At 43.8% G+C, this 23,814-nt stretch overlaps 1 protein-coding gene across 1 annotated transcript in view; it reads right to left on the bottom strand.

Annotated features, from left to right (window-relative positions):
- Positions 1–23,814, bottom strand: part of LOC128690178 (cell adhesion molecule Dscam2-like) — a 485,658-nt gene that overhangs the window by 38,220 nt on the left and 423,624 nt on the right. Inside the window, exons 26-31 of the mRNA XM_070089455.1 lie at positions 22,369–22,513; positions 21,902–22,046; positions 20,094–20,224; positions 18,414–18,646; positions 16,578–16,776; positions 13,339–13,482 (exon numbers count right to left, since the gene is read on the bottom strand). Coding sequence (XP_069945556.1) covers positions 13,339–13,482; positions 16,578–16,776; positions 18,414–18,646; positions 20,094–20,224; positions 21,902–22,046; positions 22,369–22,513 — 997 coding nt within the window. The remainder of the gene's footprint in view (positions 1–13,338; positions 13,483–16,577; positions 16,777–18,413; positions 18,647–20,093; positions 20,225–21,901; positions 22,047–22,368; positions 22,514–23,814) is intronic.

Genomic DNA, 23,814 nt, shown 5'->3' with positions numbered 1-23,814 from the left:
GCAGCTCGCCCTCAAGCTGCTAGCAAATTCACTGACCTTCTGAAGAAAGTCAACGATGCTCCTTCAAACAACAGATCCTGGCACAACTTGCTGCTTTTTGGCAATGCCTGTTTGGCTGTCCCACCAAGGAGGGACAAGTCACTAGCAACGCATGTTATTAGGGCAATAAATGCATTCCCAAGGGATGACAACCTCGTCCGTCTCCCCCCTAGGGCGACAAACACCCGCCGGGCAAATGCCAACAACAGGACACCCGACACCTCAAAAATCAGAGCCCAAATTAGCAAAAAAATAGAAGAGGGTAATACTATTGGAGCTTTGAGACTTATAACCAGTGAGGATACCATCGCTCCCAAGGACGTCAGCACGGCACAAGCTCTGAAGGACAAACATCCACCCAGGGCTCCCAGTACCAACATTGACCTCCCTGACATTGCAGCAGGCGAAGAACATCTAACCTTACAGGATGCTGATGTGTATAAAGCTGCTATGTCATTTCCACAGGGTTCAGCAGGAGGTTTCACTGGTTTAAGGCCTCAACACTTAAAACAAATACTCAATCCAGCACTTGGTGAGGTTTCAGAGAGGCTGCTGTCTGAACTCACCAAATTTTCCAACCTGTGCCTGGCTGGCGGTGTCCCAGAGGCCATCAGACCCTTTTTCTTTGGTGCCTCATTGTGTGCCCTCCGCAAAAAGGATGGCGGAATCAGGCCCATTGCAGTGGGTAACACCCTTCGGCGCCTAGTCGCCAAGGCTGCAGTAAGAAGGGTGAGTCAAGAGGCTGCTGCAATGCTGAAACCAACTCAGCTCGGTTTCGGCGTTCAACAGGGCTGTGAAGCAGCTGCCCACGCAGCACGAGTATATATCAAAAACATGTCCTATGAAAAAGCCTTGGTCAAATTGGACTTTGCCAATGCTTTCAACTCAGTCAGAAGGGATGCTGCTCTCCAAGCAGTTTATAGAAACTTCCCTTCCCTTTATCCCTTCATAGAATCGTGTTATAGTGTGACTTCAAAACTATTGTTTGGGGACCATGAAATTGACTCGTGTGAGGGCGTGCAACAGGGGGACCCTCTCGCCCCCTTTCTATTTTGTTTGGTCATCAAGGAAGTCACGGAGGCACTCTCCAGCGAGCTCAATATCTGGTTCCTGGACGACGGTACCCTGGCTGGCACAACAGAGTCTCTCCTGGAGGACATCAGTAAAATTAAAGACATGGGAGAAAGCCTGGGCCTTTCTTTAAACCCCACCAAATGTGAAATAGTTTCTACCAATCAACAGTTGATACAGAATATCAGTACCGTTTTACCAGGAGCACGAGCCATTGATCCAGCCAATAGCACTCTCCTCGGTGCTCCTCTTGGGTCCAATGCCATCGATCTGGTCCTAGGAAAAAAAGTCTCAGACCTCCGGACGATGGAAAGCAGGATGAAAGACATTGACACACACGACGCCTTTTACCTACTCACCAGGTGCCTGTCAACGCCAAAACTTATCTATTTTCTGAGATGCTCCCCAGCCTTCAGCAGTCCAAAACTCAAGGAATATGACTCTCTCCTGAAGGCCATGCTAGAGAGTGTATTGAATCTTTCCCTTGACGATGGACAGTGGTTGCAAGCCTCACTTCCGGTCAGGCTTGGAGGGCTAGGAGTACGCAGATCCTCCCAGATTGCTCTACCAGCTTTCCTATCCTCTTCCATTGCATCAAACGAGTTGATAAGACAAATTCTTCCTGACACCCTCAGTGACTCAGCAGGAATAGAAGACCCTAGCTATGTCAGTGCCATCACCGAATGGGAGACTCTTGCTGCTCCAGCACCAAACCCTAGTGCAGCACTGGCTCACAAACAGTCAAGCTGGGATAGCCCAATTGCTGAAAAGGTGCTTGCCAACATGCTCAGGGCTGCAACATCAGATAGGGAGATTGCCCGTCTCCAGGCTGTGAGTGCACCTCACTCCGGGGACTTCCTCCAAACAGTTCCCATATCGGCAATGGGAACGCGACTCGACCCTAAGACCCTCCGTATTGCAGTGGCTCTGCGCCTTGCTGCCCCAATTCACACAGAATATATGTGTATTTGCGGCGAAGTGCAAGCAGACCAATACGGTCTACATGGTCTTAACTGTTCCAAAACCAAGGGCTGGCATGCAAGACACAACGAGGTCAACGACATCATTAAGAGAACCCTTGCTACAGCTGGATGCCCTGCCGAGAGGGAGCCACGATCACTTGCAGCAAACAATACCCACAACCCAGCAAACCGCCCCGACGGGATCACCATCTATCCTTGGAAGAATGGCAAGCTCTTAGCATGGGACTATACCTGTGTGTCCACACTGGCTGACACCTATATCCGTCACAGTGTGGGGCGACAGGGAGGAGCTGCTGACCACAGGGAGGAGTACAAGATCAGCAAGTACAGGGACATTAGCCAACAGTATCAATTTGTCCCAGTGGGATCGGAGACCTTGGGATCATGGGGAAAAAATGCCACACGTTTCCTTAAAGAATTGGGTTCCAGACTCATCGACACCACCAGGGACCCAAGGGCAGCCACTTTCATGTTCCAGCGCCTCAGCGTCGCCATCCAGAGGGGAAATGCTTGCTGCATACTTGGCTCACGTCCAGCCTCGGAGGAGCTGGAGGAAATTCATCATCTTTGATACATTGTGCCATTGTATTCATGTTTATGTTTTTTTCTGTAAATGTATTTTGTTTATTAATAAATGTTCACACAGTATATATATATATATATATATATATATATATATATATATATATATATATATATATATATATATATATATATATATATATGTATATATATATATATATATATATATATATATATATATATATATATATATATATATATATATATATATATATATATATATATATATATATATATATATATATATATATATATATATATATATATATATATATATATATATATATATGTATATATATATAGATAGATAGATAGATAGATAGATATGCATGCAATAAGATCACAGTAAACAGGTGATTTTAAAATATGCAAAACAACCACTGTGAAAGAGTAGTGAAATTCCAAGTGCTTTCGGGACTACTCACATTGTCAAGGAACTATGAAAGTAATAACGAACGAACGAACGAAAGTTCAGGTAAAATCCCAAATGGGATGAGCGGGGAAGACGGGACAGACGAAGAATAATGCTGGAGAGGAGTGTTCTTAGTCGTAGAAATGGAGCCAGGGCTTAACCCAGCAGCGATGGCGATCGTGGAACAGATATTGAGAAGAGAAATTCATGCTCTTCTGTTGGGACTCCGGTGGGGTGAGCGGGGAGGAAGGGACATGCGACGTTTAGGACTAGAGAGGAGTGTAGAACTGGGCCATGTCTTAACCCAAAAGCTAAGTCCAACGTGGGTCAGAGAATGGTACCTGTCATAGAAGGTACCTGTCAGCGAATCCAAGGTTATTTGTAAATAGGGTTAGGAGCAGGATCATGCAAGGAGTAGAAAAGGTTGTGTTGGTTTGTGGGTCTGCGAATGTCTTCGTCAAGGAGAGAGGTCCAGTAGTCATGTCTTGTCTCAAGTTTGTCTATCTGTCTGTCACTGAGCGTCTTCCAGTGCAGGTTCAGCACAGGGATGTCTGGTGGGCATGGAGACTCGCTTGTGGCGAGTCCTCCATCTGACATCAAGCGCAGCGCAGCGCCTTGTTTCTGGACAGCTGCAGTTTTAAGCAAGTTTGTTTTAGCTGCAGAGAGAGGGCTAGAGGAGAGTAAGTTATCAGAGGACGTATTAGGGATTTGTAGAGGTGTAGTTTGGTGGTGAGCATGTTCCAGCTTGTAGAAATTTGCAGAGACACCACTGGTATTGCATGCCTTGGTGAATACGTGTAAACAGAAGAAGGTAGTCAGATTAACGCCAAAGACAGTGACAGGTGTGTGATGGGGCTGTAAGTGCAGGTGTCAGCTATTCTGAGCTCGACAGGTAATGGAGATCATTTCCTGTAGTTAAAATAGTAATGGATTTGGCTGCATTGGTTTTGATCCTCCATTTTGTTCCCAGATGGCTATCCTGTCGACCTCATTTTTGTGTTTGTGTGTGAGTGTATCTATATTGGCATGAGTGATAAGTTGTGTAATGTCGTCTCTGCATATGCTAGTGTGATGGGTTGTAGTATACGATGTTGGAATCGTTAGTGTATAAAATAGCAGAGGTAGGGAGGACAGATCCTAGGGTACTCCGGCATTTTAGTGTGTAGTCATTAACAGCCTTGAGATTTAGTTCTCATCGTACGGCCGTCTGAGGAAGTTGCAGAGGAGTTTACGAGTATTGAGAGGCAGGTTGAAGTTAGTGCAGGTTGTGCCAGGCCCTTCATTGCCGGACAGTGTCAAAGGCTTTCAACGTCTTTTTGCAACCAAGGCTGTCCTGTTTCTTTGTTTTGTGTTGATGTGGATGTAGTTGAGAATGATGTTAATGGAATCGATGTGTGGATCTATGTGTTCTGAAGCCAAACTGGCCATCCAGAAAGTAGAGGGTGTGTTCCAGGTATCTGCGAAGGCGATGATTGATGAGTTTTTCAAAGAATTTTCCTAAAGTTTCGAGGAGGCTGATTGGGCGATAGTTTCTAGGGTCAGAGTGGTCTTTATTGGGTTTAGGAAGGATGATAGCAGTAGCAGCTTTGAAGAGGGAAGGGAAGTATCCAGAGGCAAGGGAGGCGTTGAGGAGATTTGTGTAGGCAGTAATGATAGAGTCAGGAAGGTGTTTTAGGATAATATGGTTTAGGCCAGAGGCACCAGGGGCCTTGTCAGGAAGGTGTCTGAGGAGAATTTTAACGTCTGTGTTGGTGAAAGGAGTGTCAAGTTCTTGGGAGGAGGTAAGAGAGTCCAGATGGATGTGGCTGTCTGGTGTTGTTTCATAAGAACATAAGAACATAAGAAAAGGAGGAACACTGCAGGAGGCCTGCTGGCCCATACTAGGCAGGTCCTTTACAATTCATCCCACTAACAAAACATTTGCCCAACCCAATTTTCAATGCCACCCAAGAAATAAGCTCTGATGTGAAAGTCCCACTCAAATCCAACCCCTCCCACTCATGTACTTATCCAACCTAGATTTGAAACTACCCAAAGTCCCAGCCTCAATAACCCAACTAGGTAGACTGTTCCACTCATCAACTACCCTATTTCCAAACCAATACTTTCCTATGTCCTTTCTAAATCTAAACTTATCTAATTTAAATCCATTACTGCGCGTTCTCTCTTGGAGAGACATCCTCAAGACCTTATTAATATCCCCTTTATTTATACCTATCTTCCACTTATACACTTCGATCAGGTCTCCCCTCATTCTTCGTCTAACAAGTGAATGTAACTTAAGAGTCTTCAATCTTTCTTCATAAGGAAGATTTCTGATGCTATGTATTAATTTAGTCATCCTACGCTGAATGTTTTCTAACGAATTTATGTCCATTTTGTAATACGGAGACCAGAACTGAGCTGCATAATCTAGGTGAGGCCTTACTAATGATGTATAAAGCTGCAGTATGACCTCTGGACTTCTGTTGCTTACACTTCTTGATATAAATCCCAGTAATCTATTTGCCTTATTACGTACGCTTAGGCATTGCTGTCTTGGTTTAAGGTTGCTGCTCACCATAACCCCCAAGTCCTTTTCGCAATCTGTATGGCTAAGTTCTACATCATTTAATTTATAAGTACTAGTGTTATGGGCACTCCCAAGCTTCAGAACCTTGCATTTATCTACATTGAACTGCATCTGCCACTTTTCTGACCAAGAATAGAGTTTGTTTAAATCCTCCTGAAGTTCCCTAACATCTACGTTTGAATCAATTATCCTACCTATCTTTGTGTCATCGGCGAATTTGCTCATATCACTAGTAATTCCCTCATCAAGATCATTGATATATATTATAAACAACAACGGGCCCAAGACTGATCCCTGTGGAACGCCACTTGTTACAGATCCCCACTCGGATTTAACCCCATTTATGGACACTCTCTGCTTCCTGTCAGTGAGCCATGACTCGATCCACGAGAGCACTTTTCCCCCAATGCCATGAGCTGCCACTTTCTTTAACAGTCTATGGTGCGGAACTCTATCAAAAGCCTTACTAAAATCTAAGTAAATAATATCAAATTCTTTATTGTGGTCAACAGCCTCAAAAGCTTTACTGAAGAAAGTTAATAAATTAGTTAGACAAGACCGGCCTCTTGTGAATCCATGCTGAGTATCATTAATCAAGCTATGCTTATCGAGATGGCTTCTTATAATCTCAGCTATAATTGACTCTAGTAATTTGCCTACAATTGAGGTCAGGCTTATTGGGCGGTAATTTGACGGTAACGACTTGTCCCCTGTTTTAAAAATAGGAGTTACATTAGCCATCTTCCACATATCAGACACTACACCTGTTTGAAGAGATAAATTAAAAATATTAGTTAATGGTTCACAGAGTTCCATTTTGCATTCCTTAAGAACCCTTGAAAAAACCTCATCAGGACCCGGCGACTTATTTTGCTTCAGTCTGTCTATTTGCCTCACAACCATCTCACTAGTGACTGTGATGTTACATAATTTATCTTCTTCTAGCCCACTGTAAAAATTAATTACTGGAATATTGTTAGTGTCTTCCTGTGTAAAAACTGAGAGAAAATAATTATTTAAAATCAAGCACATTTCATTCTCTTTGTCAGTAAGGTGCCCATAGTTATTTTTAAGGGGACCTATCTTATCTCTAACTTTTGTTCTATAGACCTGGAAAAAACTTTTTGGGTTAGTTTTAGAATCCCTAGCAACTTTAATTTCATAGTCCCTTTTAGCTTTTCTTATCCCCTTTTTAATGTCCCTCTTAATGTCAATATACTGATTCATAAGATGACCCTCACCTCTTTTGATACGCCTATAAATTCCTTTCTTATGCCCTAGTAGATATTTGAGCCTATTATTCATCCATTTTGGGTCATTTCTATTTGATCTAATTTCTTTATATGGGATAAACGCTCTTTGAGCAGCATGTATAGTGTTCAGAAAACTGTCATATTGATAGCTCTCTTCGTTACCCCAGTCAACAGATGATAAGTGTTCTCTAAGCCCATCGTAATCTGCTAAGCGAAAATCTGGGACTGTTACTGAGTTATCGCTACTATCGTACTTCCATTCAATGCTAAATGTAATTGATTTGTGGTCGCTAGCACCCAGTTCCTCTGAAATTTCTAAATTATTAACAAGGGATTCATTGTTTGCCATAACTAAGTCAAGCAGGTTATTTCCCCTTGTAGGTTCTGTCACAAACTGCTTCAAAAAACAATCCTGAAATACTTCTAAGAAGTCGTATGATTCTAAATTCCCAGTCAAGAAATTCCAATCAACATGACTAAAGTTAAAGTCTCCTAGAATTACTACATTATCGTGCCTTGTGGCCTTAACAATTTCCTCCCATAGTAGTTTCCCTTGGTCCCTATCTAAGTTTGGGGGACGGTATATCACTCCTAAAATCAGTTTTTCATGCCCCTCTGAAAATTCTATCCAAACAGACTCTGTATGTGTTACTTCAGACTTAATACCCGTTTTTATGCAACAGTTCAAGCGATCTCGGACATACAATGCCACCCCACCCCCCCCTCCCAATACTTCTATCTTCTTGGAACAATTTAAAACCCTGAATATGACATTCCGCAGGCATGTCCCGACTTTTTGAATTAAACCACGTCTCAGTTAAGGCAAATACATCAATGTTACCTACACTAGCAACTAATCTCAACTCGTCCATCTTATTCCTAGCACTACGGCAATTAGCATAATAAACATTGAAAGACTCTCCTTTCTCTTTACCCTTCCTGCTCATTTCTATTTTTCTACTAAACCTATTACTGTCCTTATCACCCAAGGTCCCTGGCTTTTCAATATCTATCTCGTTCTTATTATTACTAGTTCCCCTAGAACTCGTAATATTACTACACTGGGACTTCACTGCTTTCCTGCCAAAACCCATACCACTAACTATTCCTAGTTTAAAGTCCTAACTGCTCCCTCCACTGCAGTTGCCAGTGCTCCCACCCCACACCTAGATAAGTGAACCCCATCCCTAGCAAACATGTCATTTCTGCCATAGAAGAGGTCCCAGTTGTCAATGAATGTTACTGCATTTTCCTTACAGTATTTGTCCAGCCAGCAATTGACACCAATTGCCCTGGACAACCATTCATTTCCAACTCCCCTCCTTGGCAAAATACCACATATGAGAGGGTTCCCACCCTTACTTCTAATTATTTCTATTGCTGACCTATACCTGCTAATCAGGTCCTCACTCCTACGTCTGCCAACATCGTTGCCTCCAGCACTGAGACAGATAATAGGATTGCTCCCATTACCTTTCATGATGTCATCCAGACGGCTAACAATATCCTCCATCCCAGCCCCAGGAAAGCAAACTCTCTGTCTCCTACTCCTGTCCTTCAAGCAGAACGCCCTATCCATATACCTAACTTGGCTATCCCCAACAACAACAATATTCTTACCTTCCTTAATGTCTTTCGTCGTCTCGTTCCCAGTAGTCGACTCACATTCGTCGGGTAGCACTGAGAATGTATTGGATGTTTCCACAACAGTTTCCACGGCAGTCTCTTTCTTCTTCATCGTTTCTACCTTTCCATTCATCTTCTTGATCGTCAACTTCTTTCCCTGCTGTCCAGCCACTGACCAGTTTCCCTTCTTGACCTGAGGACTCAAAACAGGAGGACTGCTACGAATCTTCTTGTTTTCCTCGGTCAGTCGCCGAATTTCCATATTCGCCAACCTCAATTCTTCCTTAAGCTGTTGGTAAAGTTGCTCGATGGAGGGCATCTTGCTTCAATTCTAGAGAGCGCGCAAACAGGTCTTCACAGAGCCAAGTACACGTGTGTGTGTGCAGTGTTCCAGTGTTCTATGTTCTGAATGTGTTGAATAGCATTAGGGTGGGGTGGGTGAGGGTGGAGGATGTTCTCCCATATGTGTTTGAAGATGTTAGTAGCAGCCTGCGGGTCTGAGATGTGTTTGTTGTTGTGGGTGATGTGTTTGAATTTGTTGGTGGGAGTTGTGCCTCTAATTTTTTTGATAAAGTTCCAGAAGGCTTTGGTGTTTTTGATACGCTGTTTGTCCACTTGTAGTATGAGCTGTGACCAGTGATTGTTGTGGTCTTGGTCTAGACTGTGTAGAATGTTTCTGAGGTAAGCGAGATCTAATCGGACTTGATTAAATCTGTGTGTGTTGTAGAGAAAGCGGTTGTGGTAACAGATAATTAGTCTTCTTTTTCTGATTGAGGGTGTGAAGGATTAACGAGTGGTGTGGATTTTCTTTGGTATTGCGGTGTTGGCTGCTTGTGTAATGGTGTCCTGGATGAGAGCAAGTTGAGTGTCAATGTCAGAGATGGGTTTGTTGTTGTAGTCATAGGTGAGGTTAGTATTATCTATGTGTTGTTTGAAGGCATCCCAGTCAGCGTTCTTGTAGGAGAAGGAAGGTGTTGCCGGGATGAGGATAGGGTTGGAGGAGATGTGTAAGATGACGGGAATGTGATCAGAACCTGTAATAGGGCCAGGTGATATGTAGTGTTGAAAGAAAGAGCTGGCTCGGTTTGCCAGAATGATGTCGGGTTTGCCTTGGCCAGTGTGATTGTAGGTGGTGAAGTCTGGGCCGAGGTGAACTAGGTGTTTGTGGTTTGTGAAGTTGAGTAATTGGTGACCAAGTTGGTTGTTACTGGTGTGATGAAAGGTGGTGTGTTTGGCATTCATATCAGCTAGTAGGTATGTTGGTGTGTTTGTGTAGTTGAAGACTAAGGAAAGATCGTGTATGTTGAGAATAGTGTTTAGGCGAACATAGGTGGTGAAAAAGATAAAGGGGCCAAGGTGGGTGTGTATTCTGACTGCAAGACAGTGTTGTTGTATAAAAGGGATTGGGAGAAATTCGTGTTTTATGTTGGAATTGACAAGGATGGCAACCCCATCGTGGGGATCATACGTTGAGGGGCTTTGAGGCAGGTACTGTTTAGAAAAACAATATCTGGCCTCTCTGCTTCAAGGAGCTCAGCCAGTAGGTGTCTAATTGTAAAGTAAGAACATACGTTGAACTGAATCACCTTAAACATGATTTAATGGTTTCGTCATAGCAAAGTTAATGTCGGGGGAGGACTTTGGATTAAAGCCCCTGATAGTGGTGCCATCAGTGGATGTGTGTTTGTAGGTGCTATGGACCCGTTTCCTGGAGGGGGAGGAAGAGATGGATCTGTTTTTATGTTCTTTGGTCTGTCTGTCAGAAGTTGGGGCAGGTTTAGGTTTGAGTGGATTTTGTCTGGAGGAGGTGGAGTTGGACCTGGATGAAGTTTTGGTTGTGGTGGAGGAGCGGGCGAAGGTGGATGCAGAGGAAGTGGAAGCTTTGGTAGGGGATGAGAAAGAGGAAGATATGACAAGGGATGAGGAAGTGGAAGCTAAGGTAAGGGATGAGGAAGTGGAAGCTTTGGAAGGGGAAGAGGAAGTGAGTAAGGAAGTGGGGGGAAGGGTGGTCATAGCAGCAGCAGTAGGGGTGTTGGTGGGATGTGTAGAAGTAGTGAAGAGGGGTAGGGGAGGAGGAGAGCTGGTGGGAGTAGGAAGTTGGGGGATGGGAGAGAGGAAGGAGGGTGAGGTTGTAGGAGGCTTAGAAGAGAAGCAGGAAGGAGGGATAATTAAAGAGGGAAGATTGTTAGCAGACAAGATTAGGTTAAGGACATGTGAGTAGTCTGATTGGTAAGCTAAGATAAGATAAGATAAGATTTCATTCGGATTTTTAACCCCGGAGGGTTAGCCACCCAGGATAACCCAAGAAAGTCAGTGCGTCATCGAGGACTGTCTAACTCATTTCCATTGGGGTCCTTAATCTTGTCCCCCAGGATGCGACCCACACCAGTCGACTAACACCCAGGTACCTATTTGCTGCTAGGTGAACAGGACAACAAGTGTAAGGAAACGTGTCGAAATGTTTCCACCCGCCGGGAATCGAACCCGGGCCCTCCGTGTGTGAAGCGGGAGCTTTAGCCACCAGGCCACCGCAGAGTGGACAGCAGTGGCGAGTTGACAGTTTTGTAGTCTAGTGTGGGTGTAGGTGTAGAAGGAGAAGTGCTTGTAGTCTGTGTGTTGGTGTTTGATGTGTGTAGAGTAGAAGAGGTAGACCAAGTGCGTGGGGAGGCCCAGGCAATGGGGGTAGGGGAGGGAGGTATGGAAGGGGAGGGAGGTATGGAAGGGGAGGGAGGTATGGAAGGGGAGGGAGGTGCAGGGAAGGGGTTGGGGAGGGGGGGAGGTTGGCTAGCTCTGAGGGAGGGGAGAATGTGCTTTCTAGAAGGGCAGGAATTTGCAACTGCAGTATGTGACCTGCCACAGTTAGAACATTTAAGGGGGAGGTTGCAAGTATTCCAGAAGTGGCCAGTTGCTGAACATCTGGAGCAGACTTGTGTAGATGTGCATGTTTTTTTGTCGTGGCCGAATTTGTAGCATTTAAGACATTGTGTGATTGGGTGGAAGTTCGGAGTGAAGAGAGTGTTTGGAGGAATGCGGATGGTCTTGGCAAAGATTCCTTGACTGAAGAGTGTAGAGGCGTCAGCATTACATATTTTAACTACAGGAAACGTGATCCTCCATTACCTGTCGAGCTCAGAACAGCTGACACCCGCACTTACATCCCCATCACACAATTTGTCACTATCCTTGGCATTAATCTTGACTACCTTCTTCGTTTACATGGACACATTCACTCAAGGCATGCAATAGCTAGTAAGGCCCTTGCGGGCCTCTGCAAACTGAACATGCCTCTCAACTCACCAAACTACACCTCTACAAATCCCTAATACGTCCTCTGATAACTTACTCTCCTCTAGCCCTCTTTCTTGCAGCAAAAACAAACTTACTTAAACTGCAGCATGTCTAGAACAAGGCGCTGCACTGGGTGCTTGATGTCAGATGGGAGGACTTCGCCACAAGCGAGTCTCTCCATGCCCAATTAGACATCCCTGCGCTTAATCTGTACTGGAAGACGCTCAGTGACAGACAGATAGACAAATTTGAGACACGACATGACTACTGGACCTCTCTCCTTGACGAAGACATTCGCAGACCAACAAACCAACACAACCCTTTCTACTCCTTGCATGATCCTGCTCCTAACCCTATTTACAAATAACCTTGGATTCGCTGACAGGTACCTTCTATGACAGGTACCATTCTCGACCCACGTTGGACTTAGCTTTTGGGTTAAGACATGGCCCAGTTCTACACTCCTCTCTAGCCCTAAACGTCGCATGTCCCTTCCTCCCCGCTCACCCCACCGGAGTCCCAACAGAAGAGCCTGAATTTCTCTTTTCAATATCTGTCCCACGATCGCCTTCGCTGCTGGGTTAAGCCCTGGTTCTATTTCTACGACTAAGAACACTCCTCTCCAGCACTATTCTTCGTCTGTCCCGTCTTTCCCGCTCATCCCATTTGGGATCTTACCTGAGCTTTCGTTCGTTCGTTCGTTATTTCTTTTATAGTTCCTTGACAATGTGAATAGTCCCGAAAGCACTTGGAATTTCACTACTCTTTCACAGTGGTTGTTTTGCATCTATATATATATATATATATATATATATATATATATATTCTCACCACACTGGACAATACCTTGGCGCCTAGAACAATGCTAGACGTTGATCCAAGGCATACAGCTTTTCATCTCATTCCCTGCATGCATCGACCAACTAGAGATTTTAACAATTCAAGGAATTCGCAAGAGTAGGCGAAATATACACAAACACTGATCTTTGGCCGAAGGAGACTCGAACCTACGAACCTTGGAACAAGGTACGCAGTGCTATACCATTCTCACCACACTGGACAATACCTTGGCGCATTGCACTGTTAAAATCTCTAGTTGGTCGACGCATGCAGGGGACTAGATGAAAAGCTGTAAGTCTTCTTCCTGAAAGCTGGCTGCCTTGGATCAACGTCTAGCATTGTGCTAGGCGCCAAGGTATTGTCCAGTGTGGTGAGAATGGTATAGCACTGTGCACCTTGTTCCAAGGTTCGTAGGTTCGAATCTCCTTCGGCCAGAGATCAGTGTTTGTTTATATTTCGCCTGCTCTTGCGAATTCTTTATATATATATATATATATATATATATATATATATATATATATATATATATATATATATATATATATATATATATATATATATATATATATGCAAATGCATACACAACACACAAACGAACAGGCCAAATGTTTATCGACAAGTTCCTTTGACAAGTAGTAACTACTACTACATGGTCTCTGTCTTCTCCTTTACCTCCGTTGAGAGTTGCAGTAGTGAAGGGGTAGTCCTGAGCAGTGCTGCCAGCAGAGTTGTGTGCGGTGACTCTGACGATATACGGTGTAGAGGGGGTTAGACCGCCCAACTCCACCGCCCGCCCACCCTCCACCCGCTCTGACACTGTGGGTGGGACACTAAGCTATAGCTGTGTTTGCCTAGTGCTCAGCTCTCGCTGCTAGTGCCATTAACGTTGCTGTTGCTAGTGCAACCATTGCAAACACAACTACAATGGCTACTGCTACAGCAATAGCAGCAGCAGTTGTAGTAGTAATAAAAATAACTGTAAAGAATAGCAGAATGATGATTAACTTTTATGTCATTTCTGTCAAGATATTGTAATATTCTTATGAATAATTTTATAATAACAATAATAATAATAATAATAATTATTATTATTATTATTATTATTTTATATGTATTATTATTAGTAGTACAAGTAGTAGTAACAATAGCAGTAGTACTGGTGAGAGAGAGAGAGAGAGAGAGAGAGAGAGAGAGGCGAGAGAGAGAGAGAGAGAGAGAGCAGAGAGAGAGAGAGAGAGAGAGAGAGAGAGAGAGACAGAGAGAGAGAGAGAGAGGCAGAGAGAGAGAGAGAGAGAGAGAGAGAGAGAGAGAGAGAGAGAGAGAGAGAGAGAGAAAGAGGTAATTGGCCAGCCCTTTGCTCTGAGCTCGCCACCACCGACTGGAATGCTCTTCTCCAAGGGGATGTTGACAACCAAGTGAAAGCCTTCACTGGACACATCCTTAATCTACAACAAGAACACATTCCTCACCGGCAATATGTGAGGAAGCGTACAGATCAGCCTTGGTTTGGCTTTCGTTGTAGAGAGGCTGCTACTGCTAAGTACAAGGCATGGCGAAGGTATAAGAGACATCCTACCACCTATAACAGGAACTTGCACATGCAAGCCTGTAGGCATATGGGTGATGTTCAAAAGTGGGCCATTGCTAAATGGGAGGTGGACACTAAAAGAAAGTTAGCATCAGGTAGGATAGGCTCCAAAACCTGGTGGTCCCTGGTCAAGGACAGACAAGGTTATCTGCCTGATGAACTTATTCCACCTCTAAATCGACAGGATGGGACCACCTCTACTAGTAGTCAAGAGAAGGCAGACCTCTTTGCTGAACACTTTGCTACCAAAATGCAAGTTCCTGATCCAGCAAGGGACCCTCCTTGGCTAGCTGCAAGAACTGTGTCAAAACTGTCAGTGGTGACAATAAGGCAGGAGGAGGTGCATTTCCTACTTAAATCGCTTGACCAAGAAAAGGCTGTGGGCCCAGACACGTTGAGCCCAAGATTGTTGAGAAGATGTGCAGACCAGCTAGCAGCACCTCTAACTCGCATCTTTCAGCACTGCCTAGTACAGTGTAAATGGCCCTCTATGGAAAGGAAAGGCAAATGTAGTCCCTGTTCACAAAAAGAAGAGCAGAGCAGAAATCAGCAACTACAGACCAGTGTCACTCCTGTCAATCACTGGTAAGATCCTTGAGACAATAATCTCAAGACAAATGACAGAGTTTTTTGACTACCACTCACTACTTTGTGATCATCAAAACGGCTTCAGGAAAGGTTACTTTGCTGCTGATCTGTTGTTAAACCTCTCCACTAAGTGGCACCAGTCACTGGATGAATCCAAAGTCAGCTGTGTGGTAGCACTGGACATTGCTGGCGCTTTCGACCGGGTGTGGCACCAGGGCCTCTGGGAATTGCAGGCTCTACGCTATGTCTCCTCAGTGATTACCTTCATGGTAGATCTGTAAGTGTAGTTCTCAATGGAACGGAATCAGCAAGACATCCTATTGGGGCAAGTGTTCCACAAGGAAGCGTTCTGGGTCCATTGTTATGGAATGTCTACTTCAACGACCTTCTTCATCTCATCCCAGAATCACATGCATATGCAGACGACTGTACACTGACATTCACTTATCCAAGAGAAGAAATGCAAGCTGCTCTAAGCTACATCAATCACCAGCTGAGAGCTATATCAGCTTGGGGAAATAGATGGCAAGTAACATTTGCACCTGAGAAAACGCAAATGATGATCGTCTCTAGGCACCATGATGGTAATGCTGGTGCAGTAGTAAGGATGAATGGGAGGATGTTGGCACCTGGAGAAGAAGTTGATATCCTTGGGGTGAAATTTGACTCCAAACTAACCATGAAGAACCATGTTGTAAATCTTGCAAACAAGGCAGCCAGGAAGCTTACAGCACTTCGCCGTATCTCCCATCTGCTTGACAGTAGGGGTTGCAAGATCCTGTACGAGGCACAAGTACGCTCGCACCTTGAGTATGCTCCACTTTCTTGGTTTGCCTGCCCCCCTCTCATCTGCGACTGCTTGACAGAGTAGAGAACAGAGCAAGACGTCTCATCTCTCGCCTGGACCCATCCTGGATAGATCTGTCATTTCAGCAGATCCTTCAACATAGGAGGGATGTGGGTGGCCTTACTGTTATGTACAAGGCCAATATTGTCAAAATACCACACTTGGACCCACATCGAGGACAGTGTGAAACAAGCTTTTATGCCACAAGACGGGCAGAAAGCAGCAACTTCACTCTGGCTGTACCCTTCTCCAGAACATCACTCCATCTGAGATCATACATACCCAGGATGACTCGAGTATGGAACACATTCGTACAGCATAATGATGTCAACGAGATAAAGTCAGTTGATCAAATGAAAATGCTGGCCCACTGATAGCTCCAACTTCATCCTGTTTCCTACTTGTATGTCTCATAACAATAAAAATGCTTTCAAATGAGCTGATGTAGGTAACAGCTCTTAGTTTGCCAATAAAGTTAGGAATCCTTAACCTGTAAATAGCTGTCAATAAAGCTAGGGATCCTTAACCTGTCAAACCCTGTGTAGAGAGAGAGAGAGAGAGAGAGAGAGAGAGAGAGAGAGAGAGAGAGAGAGAGAGAGAGAGAGAGAGAGAGAGAGAGAGAGAGAGAGAGAGAGAGAGAGAGAGAGAGAGAGAGAGAGAGAGAGCTAAATGCTGGATGTAGGTAACAGCTCTTAGCGTGCCAATAAAGTTAGGAATCCCTAAACTGTAAATGGCTTGTCAATAAAGCTGGGATCCTTAACCTTGGGTCAAACCCTGTGCCTTAACCTTGTCAACCCTGTGCCCTGTTGGTTAACGAGAGAGAGAGAGAGAGAGAGAGAGAGAGAGAGAGAGAGAGAGAGAGAGATAGAGAGAGAGAGGGAGACTCACCAACCACCCAGGTAGAACTGCTGGTTCTCCTGTAGGCGACACTGTAGTGACTAATGGGACAGCCTCCGTCACTCCACTGAGCCAGGCTGACGGCCGCCCACGAGGTGTTGGCGCTCACCACGCCCTCACGCCCGCCAGCGATGGGCGGAGAGCCGGCGGTCTTGGTCCTGAGATTCTCAGAGGGCCTTCCGTCACCCACCTGTGAGTGTGTTGTAGGTCAGGGATCAGTTACAAGGAATAATGCAATACATAGAATGATACATTGACTTGATAAAACTTTACTAAGAATGATACATTGACTTGATAAAACTTTACTAAGAATGATACATTGACTTGATAAAACTTTACTAAGAATGATACATTGACTTGATAAAACTTTACTAAGAATGATACATTGATCTGAAAAATCTCTTCGCAGAACGATAAATTAACTTGATTAAGCTCTACACAGAGTGATACAATGACTATTTATTTTTAATACATGCACACACACACACACACACACACACACACACACACACACACACACACACACACACACACACACACACACACACACACACACACACACACACACACACACACATTCCAAAATCGAAAGAAAAACATCTAGAAGTAATCATCACAGGGGACATATCACCACAGGATCACATCAACAGCATGACTTGGGTAACTTATGTGAGGCCAGCGAATCTCACAAAATATTTAAGGAACGTTAATGGAATAATCATTTAGGACTATACTCAAACGTGTACTTAAACGCACATCTGGTGCATCTTAGAGCACGTAGTATATTCTACATTACTCGGAAAATAACTGCCTTAAATTGTTTTATCGTTCAAAGAGAAGGGTTTTCATACTTTTTTTTAACATCCAAGGTCGTCTCCCAAAGAAGAAAACACATTTAGCAGCATTCATTCAATCGCTGTCTTCTTTTCCAAAAGTGTGCTGGCATCATATTTAAGATTACTCTCCGACTGCAATATCTCCATCGCATCCAGTAGCTTGCAGACCCTGCCCTTCAGGACTCTCATCATCTTGATTAGGTCCTCAAATGGAACAATGCATCGCAAGATAGTCTGCTAGAAATATCGTGCAAGTTTCCAGCACCTCTTAAAGTGGTAGATAGAACTCGTTGTAGGAACTTTGTCTTGAACCAAAGTGACACACCATTAACACCAAGATATAAAACATTGCATCTTAATACTGTGATTGAGGTGATTGTGTTGGCTAAATCTAAAAACGATGAAACCCTAAAAAAAGTTATAGAACCCTATATAATGTCACGGATGCTTAAACAAAATCATGAAATCCAAAATCCAAAATAAAATCATTAAATTCTAAATAAAGTAATAGAATCCTAAACAAAATCATAGAATGCTAAATAAAATCATTCAGTTCTATATAAAGTCACAGAATCATAAATAATTCGTACTCAAATTTTTTATTTCTTTGCAGAGTTTACAATGTGTGATTTACATATTATAAACTATTGTTAAGCACAAAGAAGCCAATAGTGTGCCTGAGCATTTCGAACAGACATGCAATCCTAAATAATGTCTTTAAAGTCTAGTTATTATATGGTGGAATTGTAAATAATATCCTGAAACTCTGATTAAACGCATTTTAAAATAAGTAAACATCTTGTAGCTGCCTTGTAAACCTCTTGTAAACGTCTTGAAACGCTAAATGAAGTCATGGATAACTATTTAAATGTCTAGAGCTCTACACGTTATCCTAGAACTTTGAACACGTCCCTAAACTTCGAGTAAAATCCTGGAACCCAGAGATGTATAATGCGACCCCCAGGAACTCAAAGAGGGAGTAGTCACCCACCTTGTTGTAAGCCGTGACGTAGAGGTCGTAGTGGTTGCCGCAGGAGAGTCCTCGTAGCTCGTGGGAAGTCTGCGTAGGAGGTACAGTCTCCTCCTGCCACTCACCGTAGTCCTTCTTGTAGGAGACGGTGAGTCCCAGCAGCGGTGCTCCCCCGTCGTCACCCGTCCGCCACGCTACTGTCAGCGTAGTGGCTCCTGTCCGCGTCACGTGGATGTGTGGAGGGAACGGCGGGACTGCGAGAGAAAATGGGATTGGATTGTGGATCTGCAAGAATAGATTGTGATGGATGAACAGACGATGATGAGGGACAAAATTGGAAGAGACGGTGAAAGGAGAAACAGCGAGAGAAAGATGGTGATAGAAGGTGGAACTGAAAGAACAGGCGATGTTGTGATAAAGTACTGAAAGAGGACATAGCGATAAGAGGTGGACATAGAGAAAAATGGAAGATGATGAAAATGGGAAGATAAAGAATAAAAGAAGACGGGAAAAAACTGGAAGAATAGATGATGATGAGAATAGGATATACAAGATAAGGAACCAAAATAAAAAAAAAGATGATGGTGGAAGGTGTAATGAACAGTAGAGTATATTTTGCGAAGTACTAAACCCGTGTGAGTAATTATTTTTTATTAAATGGAAGAAGAGAAGATGATGAAAAAAAGAATTGCATGATGAGATGATAAGACGAGAAACTGGAAGAAGAGATGATAGAACGAGAACATGGTGAAAGTTAAAATAATGGAAGGAGGAACTGGAAGAAATTAGGATGGAGTGGTAACAGAAAACAAAGCGAAAAAGAAAAGATAAGATGGGGTATGAAGAAGGATATAAAGAGTGGAAATAGGAAGAGCAACGGCCAAGAAAGACAGCATGTAGAAGATGATGGATGCTGACAGGAGACAAGAAAGAGAATAGGAGCAGAAAACTGTAAAAAGAGAAAGGAACAGCGAAGATGGTTGAAAGGAGCTTTTTCCCTCGACTGTGAATGTCAAAACCAGAAGAAAGATGAGAGAGAGAGAGAGAGAGAAAGAGAGAGAGAGAGAGAGAGAGAGAGAGAGAGAGAGAGAGAGAGAGAGAGAGAGAGAGAGAGAGAGAGAGTGAGAGAGAGAGAGAGAGAGAGAGAGAGAGAGAGAGAGAGAGAGAGAGAGAGAGAGAGAGAGAGAGAGAGAGAGAGAGAGAGAGAGAGAGAGAGAGAGAGAGAGAGAGAGAGAGAGTTTATCCATTTCGGAAAGATTACTTAATGTACCCATGGGAGTCCTGCTCCTCAGATCCAGCAATTAAGAAGGTAAACATCGTAAGAGCTCCTTGGCAGCGATTTGTCTCTGTCACCCGGCCTGTCTGTCAGCTGACTCGTTTGTCAGCCAGCTGGTCTGCGTATCAACTGATTCGTCTGTCACAGCTGATTCGGCTCTCAGCTGGTTTGCATATCGGTTGATTCATCTGTCAGTTGGCCTGCACTTCACCTGATTCGTTTGTCATCTGATTCAACAATCAGCTAATGAGTGTGTCATGTCACCTTACAACAAAGTGGCGTGACCAATATAATCTTAGTGTGATGAACACCCGCCGTAATACCCTGGAGGAGGGGTAACATACCCTGGAGGAAGAGCAACATACCCTGGAGGAAGTACAACATACCCTGGAGGAAGATCAACATACCTTGGAGAGACCACATACCCTGGACTGTGAGGACGTAGGTTATATGGTCGTCACCGTAAGTGTTGGCCACTCTGCAAGTGTAGTTGCCTGAGTCCTTCCTCTGGACATCCCTCAGCACCAGCGTCCCGTCGGGGTAACTGGATACCCGCCTGCAAGGAGATGGATACCCTACGTCAAGCTTCTCTGGCAGATCACACTCAAAGCAGTATACACATCCGTGAATGAAATGCATGTATTTACACCCAAAAGTGTCTCAGTAGGTGTACACAGAGAAGAGCGAGTCCCTCAGTGTTTATACTGCACAAGTGTACTTTATTTCCAGTTTTAAAAATTACAATATTTTAAAGCAACTTATCAAAAGAATGATTCATAATTTTAGGCTGCGTGTCTGCTGTTTGTTAATTTATTAAGATAATCATATGCTGCAATATTAAACTGACCTTAATAATATTATAAACCTAAACAAAATATTTTTTATATAATTCCCTTAGCCGTTTAGCAGACATTTTTTATCAAAAATCAATAATAAATTAAAATATTTTGCATTTTGTTTTACAGTGTTTTGGTTTAGTGTGTCTTCGTTAACTGGCGAGTGAACGTTTCTTGTGTCTTGTTCGAGAGTGTAAATATTTTTGGAACACTGTTATAAGCTTCGAAAAACTGCATTCATATCCAGTAATTGCTGTTTTTATGGTACGGATGTTTATGTAGTAATGCGTTACGAATCGCAACCAGACGAAATTATTTACGAACATTATTTCTCAGTCCACAACAGGATTCAAACCTGCAAACTCGGAATCAGAGTACACAGAGTACATCAAAGTACACAGAGTACTTTGATGTACACACACCGGACACCGGACTCCAACGCCAGACTGAAGGCTGGAGTTGTGGATAAGGTACTGTATAACCCGATGCAGGTTCGAGTCCTGCTGTAGACTGAGAGATTATGTAGTAACTAAGTAATTTTCTGACCTGAATTAACGGGAGGTAAACTGTCAAGAGTGAAGTTATATAGAACCTAATCAACAATATATTATTATTATTATTATTATCATGTGGAGCGCTAAACCTGTAGGGATTATGAGGCACCTGTGTGGGATGGATGGCGTGGTTATAGAAGGCATTCAGGCTCAGTTCAGGGAACTGGAGCACAGATCCAATTCCCTGGATCAAGAGCCCCTCATCAGCATCAAGGAACCTCCCTTGAGGGGAACCACTATCATAGCAGAAGAAAACTATGAAACCTGAAACCACAAATGCAAGACATTCCATCGCTAGTAGGATCACAGGACACACGATTGCAAACATTAATATGGCAAACCATATGAACAGTACATTACATATTTTCTCTAGTGTATTTCGAATTCCCAATTATAGCACATATACTCTCTAATATGAGATAAAAAAAGAAAAAAGCTTCGCCATTTTGCTAACAGAGCTCAGAGTTCCACTTAACCAGGGCGAGACGTCTATATAAGGAGAAAAAGACATGCCTTTGCTATTATTATTATTATTATTATTATTATTAATATTAGTATTATTGTTGTTGTTGTTTTTGTTGTTGTTATTGTTAATGTTGTTATTACAATGAAAACTAAGCGCTAAACCATACTGGTCATGCAGCGCTGCCATGTCTTAGTGAATCGTGAATTTAGTAAATGTTGTAAAGAAATGCGTCCTTCGGGCTTAAACGTTGACTATTATTATTATTATTATAATCAAGGGGACGCGCTAAACCCGGAGGATTATACAGCGCTAAACGTTGACTAGATAGCATCCCCGAACCTTACTTCAGCAACGAACACACACAACCTAGTGGTTACCTGTGAGAGGCATCGTTGATAAGGGTGTTGTCCCTGTACCAGGAACGGGAGGGCGGTGGCTCCCCTACTGCCTCACATCGCAGGCTGAGGTCCTCCTCCCAGTGTACAGCAGTCACCCCGCCCCAGGATACCACCCTCGCTGCCACTGTGATACGGGAGGAGACCAGGAAAATGTGAACGAGGGCGAGTTACAACATCCACAAGGGTGTTATGGATATGACAGAGGCTTGTAAAACCTTCTCATATACTCATTCACGGTAAAGAGTTGAAAAAATAGAAAGTATAGATTGGGTTGAACAATTCATAACGTGTCTACAAAATGGAAATGGAAACCAATGAACATTTCGGTCAGCAATGAACCCGATAACAACTCAGGGCGGACCGAAATGTCTAGTTTGTGATCTAGATGTGACTAGAATTCTTATTTTGTGCTCCAAGCTGCTACAAGCCAGGAGCATCGTGCCTACCTGTGCCAGCCGGGTTGATGACAACAGGTGACGAGGTGGGTCCTTCACCTATCCTGGTGCTGGCTGACACTACCACCTGCACTGTGCCTGCGTCTCTGCCAACACTCACTTCGTGTTTGCTGGTCGGCGCTCTCACAACGAACCTCTGAAAGAACGTAGAAGGTTATATTGATGCCGGCAATATGGATGAAATAACCCAAGTGCACACACCAAGCACATCTTTCATGGACACTTATCGGTCTTGGGATCAGTTAGACTGTTAGAGTAAGCAAGGTTCCAGGACCGAAACATACCCTTTGCACTTGTGTCCTTTCGTCTGACCCTCTGCAAGGAGGAAATATCGTGTGTGTGTTAGTGTTGGTTAATTGTGTACGGAGGGGAAGAGGAAATGGGAAGAGGGAATGAGAAGATGAAGTGAAAGGGGGAGAGATTAGGGAAAGGGCTCATGGAAAGGGGTTATTACGCTAGTTGCCTTTGTGTTAATGGGCGTTAGGGGGAGAATTTTTATGCTTTTCAGCCAGAAATTTCTTAGAAAAAACACGTATTAATTAAAAGAGAGAGAGAGAGAGAGAGAGAGAGAGAGAGAGAGAGAGAGAGAGAGAGAGAGAGAGAGAGAGAGGATTCGACGACGAAGACTCACAGGTAAGACCCAGGGAAGTGGGGGACAGGCGAAGAATAGTCGGTGAAAAGGAATGTCTTGAAGTGTAGAAATAGAGCCAGGGCCAGACCCAGCAGCGAGGCGTTGTGAAGGCAGGGAAAGAGGCGGGTTTGAAGGCCGGCTGTACTGCTTCTAGTCTTGATGTTGATTGGTGGTTAAATGGACGAGGGAGGCTGGGGGAGAGGGGGGTGGTTTGGTGATGATTTGTAGATTTGAGTGGCTGTTAAGCGATGCTTAGTGGAGTTATGTTGGAATAGTTGACTCATTAACGAGTGTTTTGAATCTTTCATTGGAGATGATACTACAAGGACAACCTTGTAGTATTATACTCTGGATCTTCAACAGCCTCATGTAATATGTCCAATATTTCAGAGAGCGTTTGAGGGACGTCGTGTCGGCAGGTGAACTTGACTTTCTTTTCCTCCAGGTGTGTGATTAATTCTCCAGGGGTCATCTCGGGACTATGCTGAGCAGTTGTGTGGAAGGTAAAAGTATTCCATATGACGTAAGTTGGACGGTCTTCCGGGTCTGTTGGATGATGTGATAGGTGCGACTGAGGAGAGGTTGCTGATTGGTCCTCAGCAGTAGAGGCGGTGGAGATCAATGGTGGGTCAGATGAAGTCGCTGACTGGTCTACAGCGGTGGTGTTAGTAGTTACTGGTGGATCACGTGGTCTCTGAGTGGATAACGTCCCTTTGTGAGGCAGACGGTGGTGGAGCTGTAGCTTGAGATGGAATTCCAGGTGTAGTGACATTTGCTAAGCCTTTGGTGAACTTGATGATGTCGGT

The sequence above is a fragment of the Cherax quadricarinatus genome, chromosome 2, assembly GCF_038502225.1.
Source record: "Cherax quadricarinatus isolate ZL_2023a chromosome 2, ASM3850222v1, whole genome shotgun sequence".
Classification (NCBI taxonomy): Eukaryota; Metazoa; Arthropoda; class Malacostraca; order Decapoda; family Parastacidae; genus Cherax; species Cherax quadricarinatus.
The sequence above is the reverse complement of the archived record's forward strand: the minus strand, read 5'-3'. Positions and strand labels throughout refer to the sequence as shown.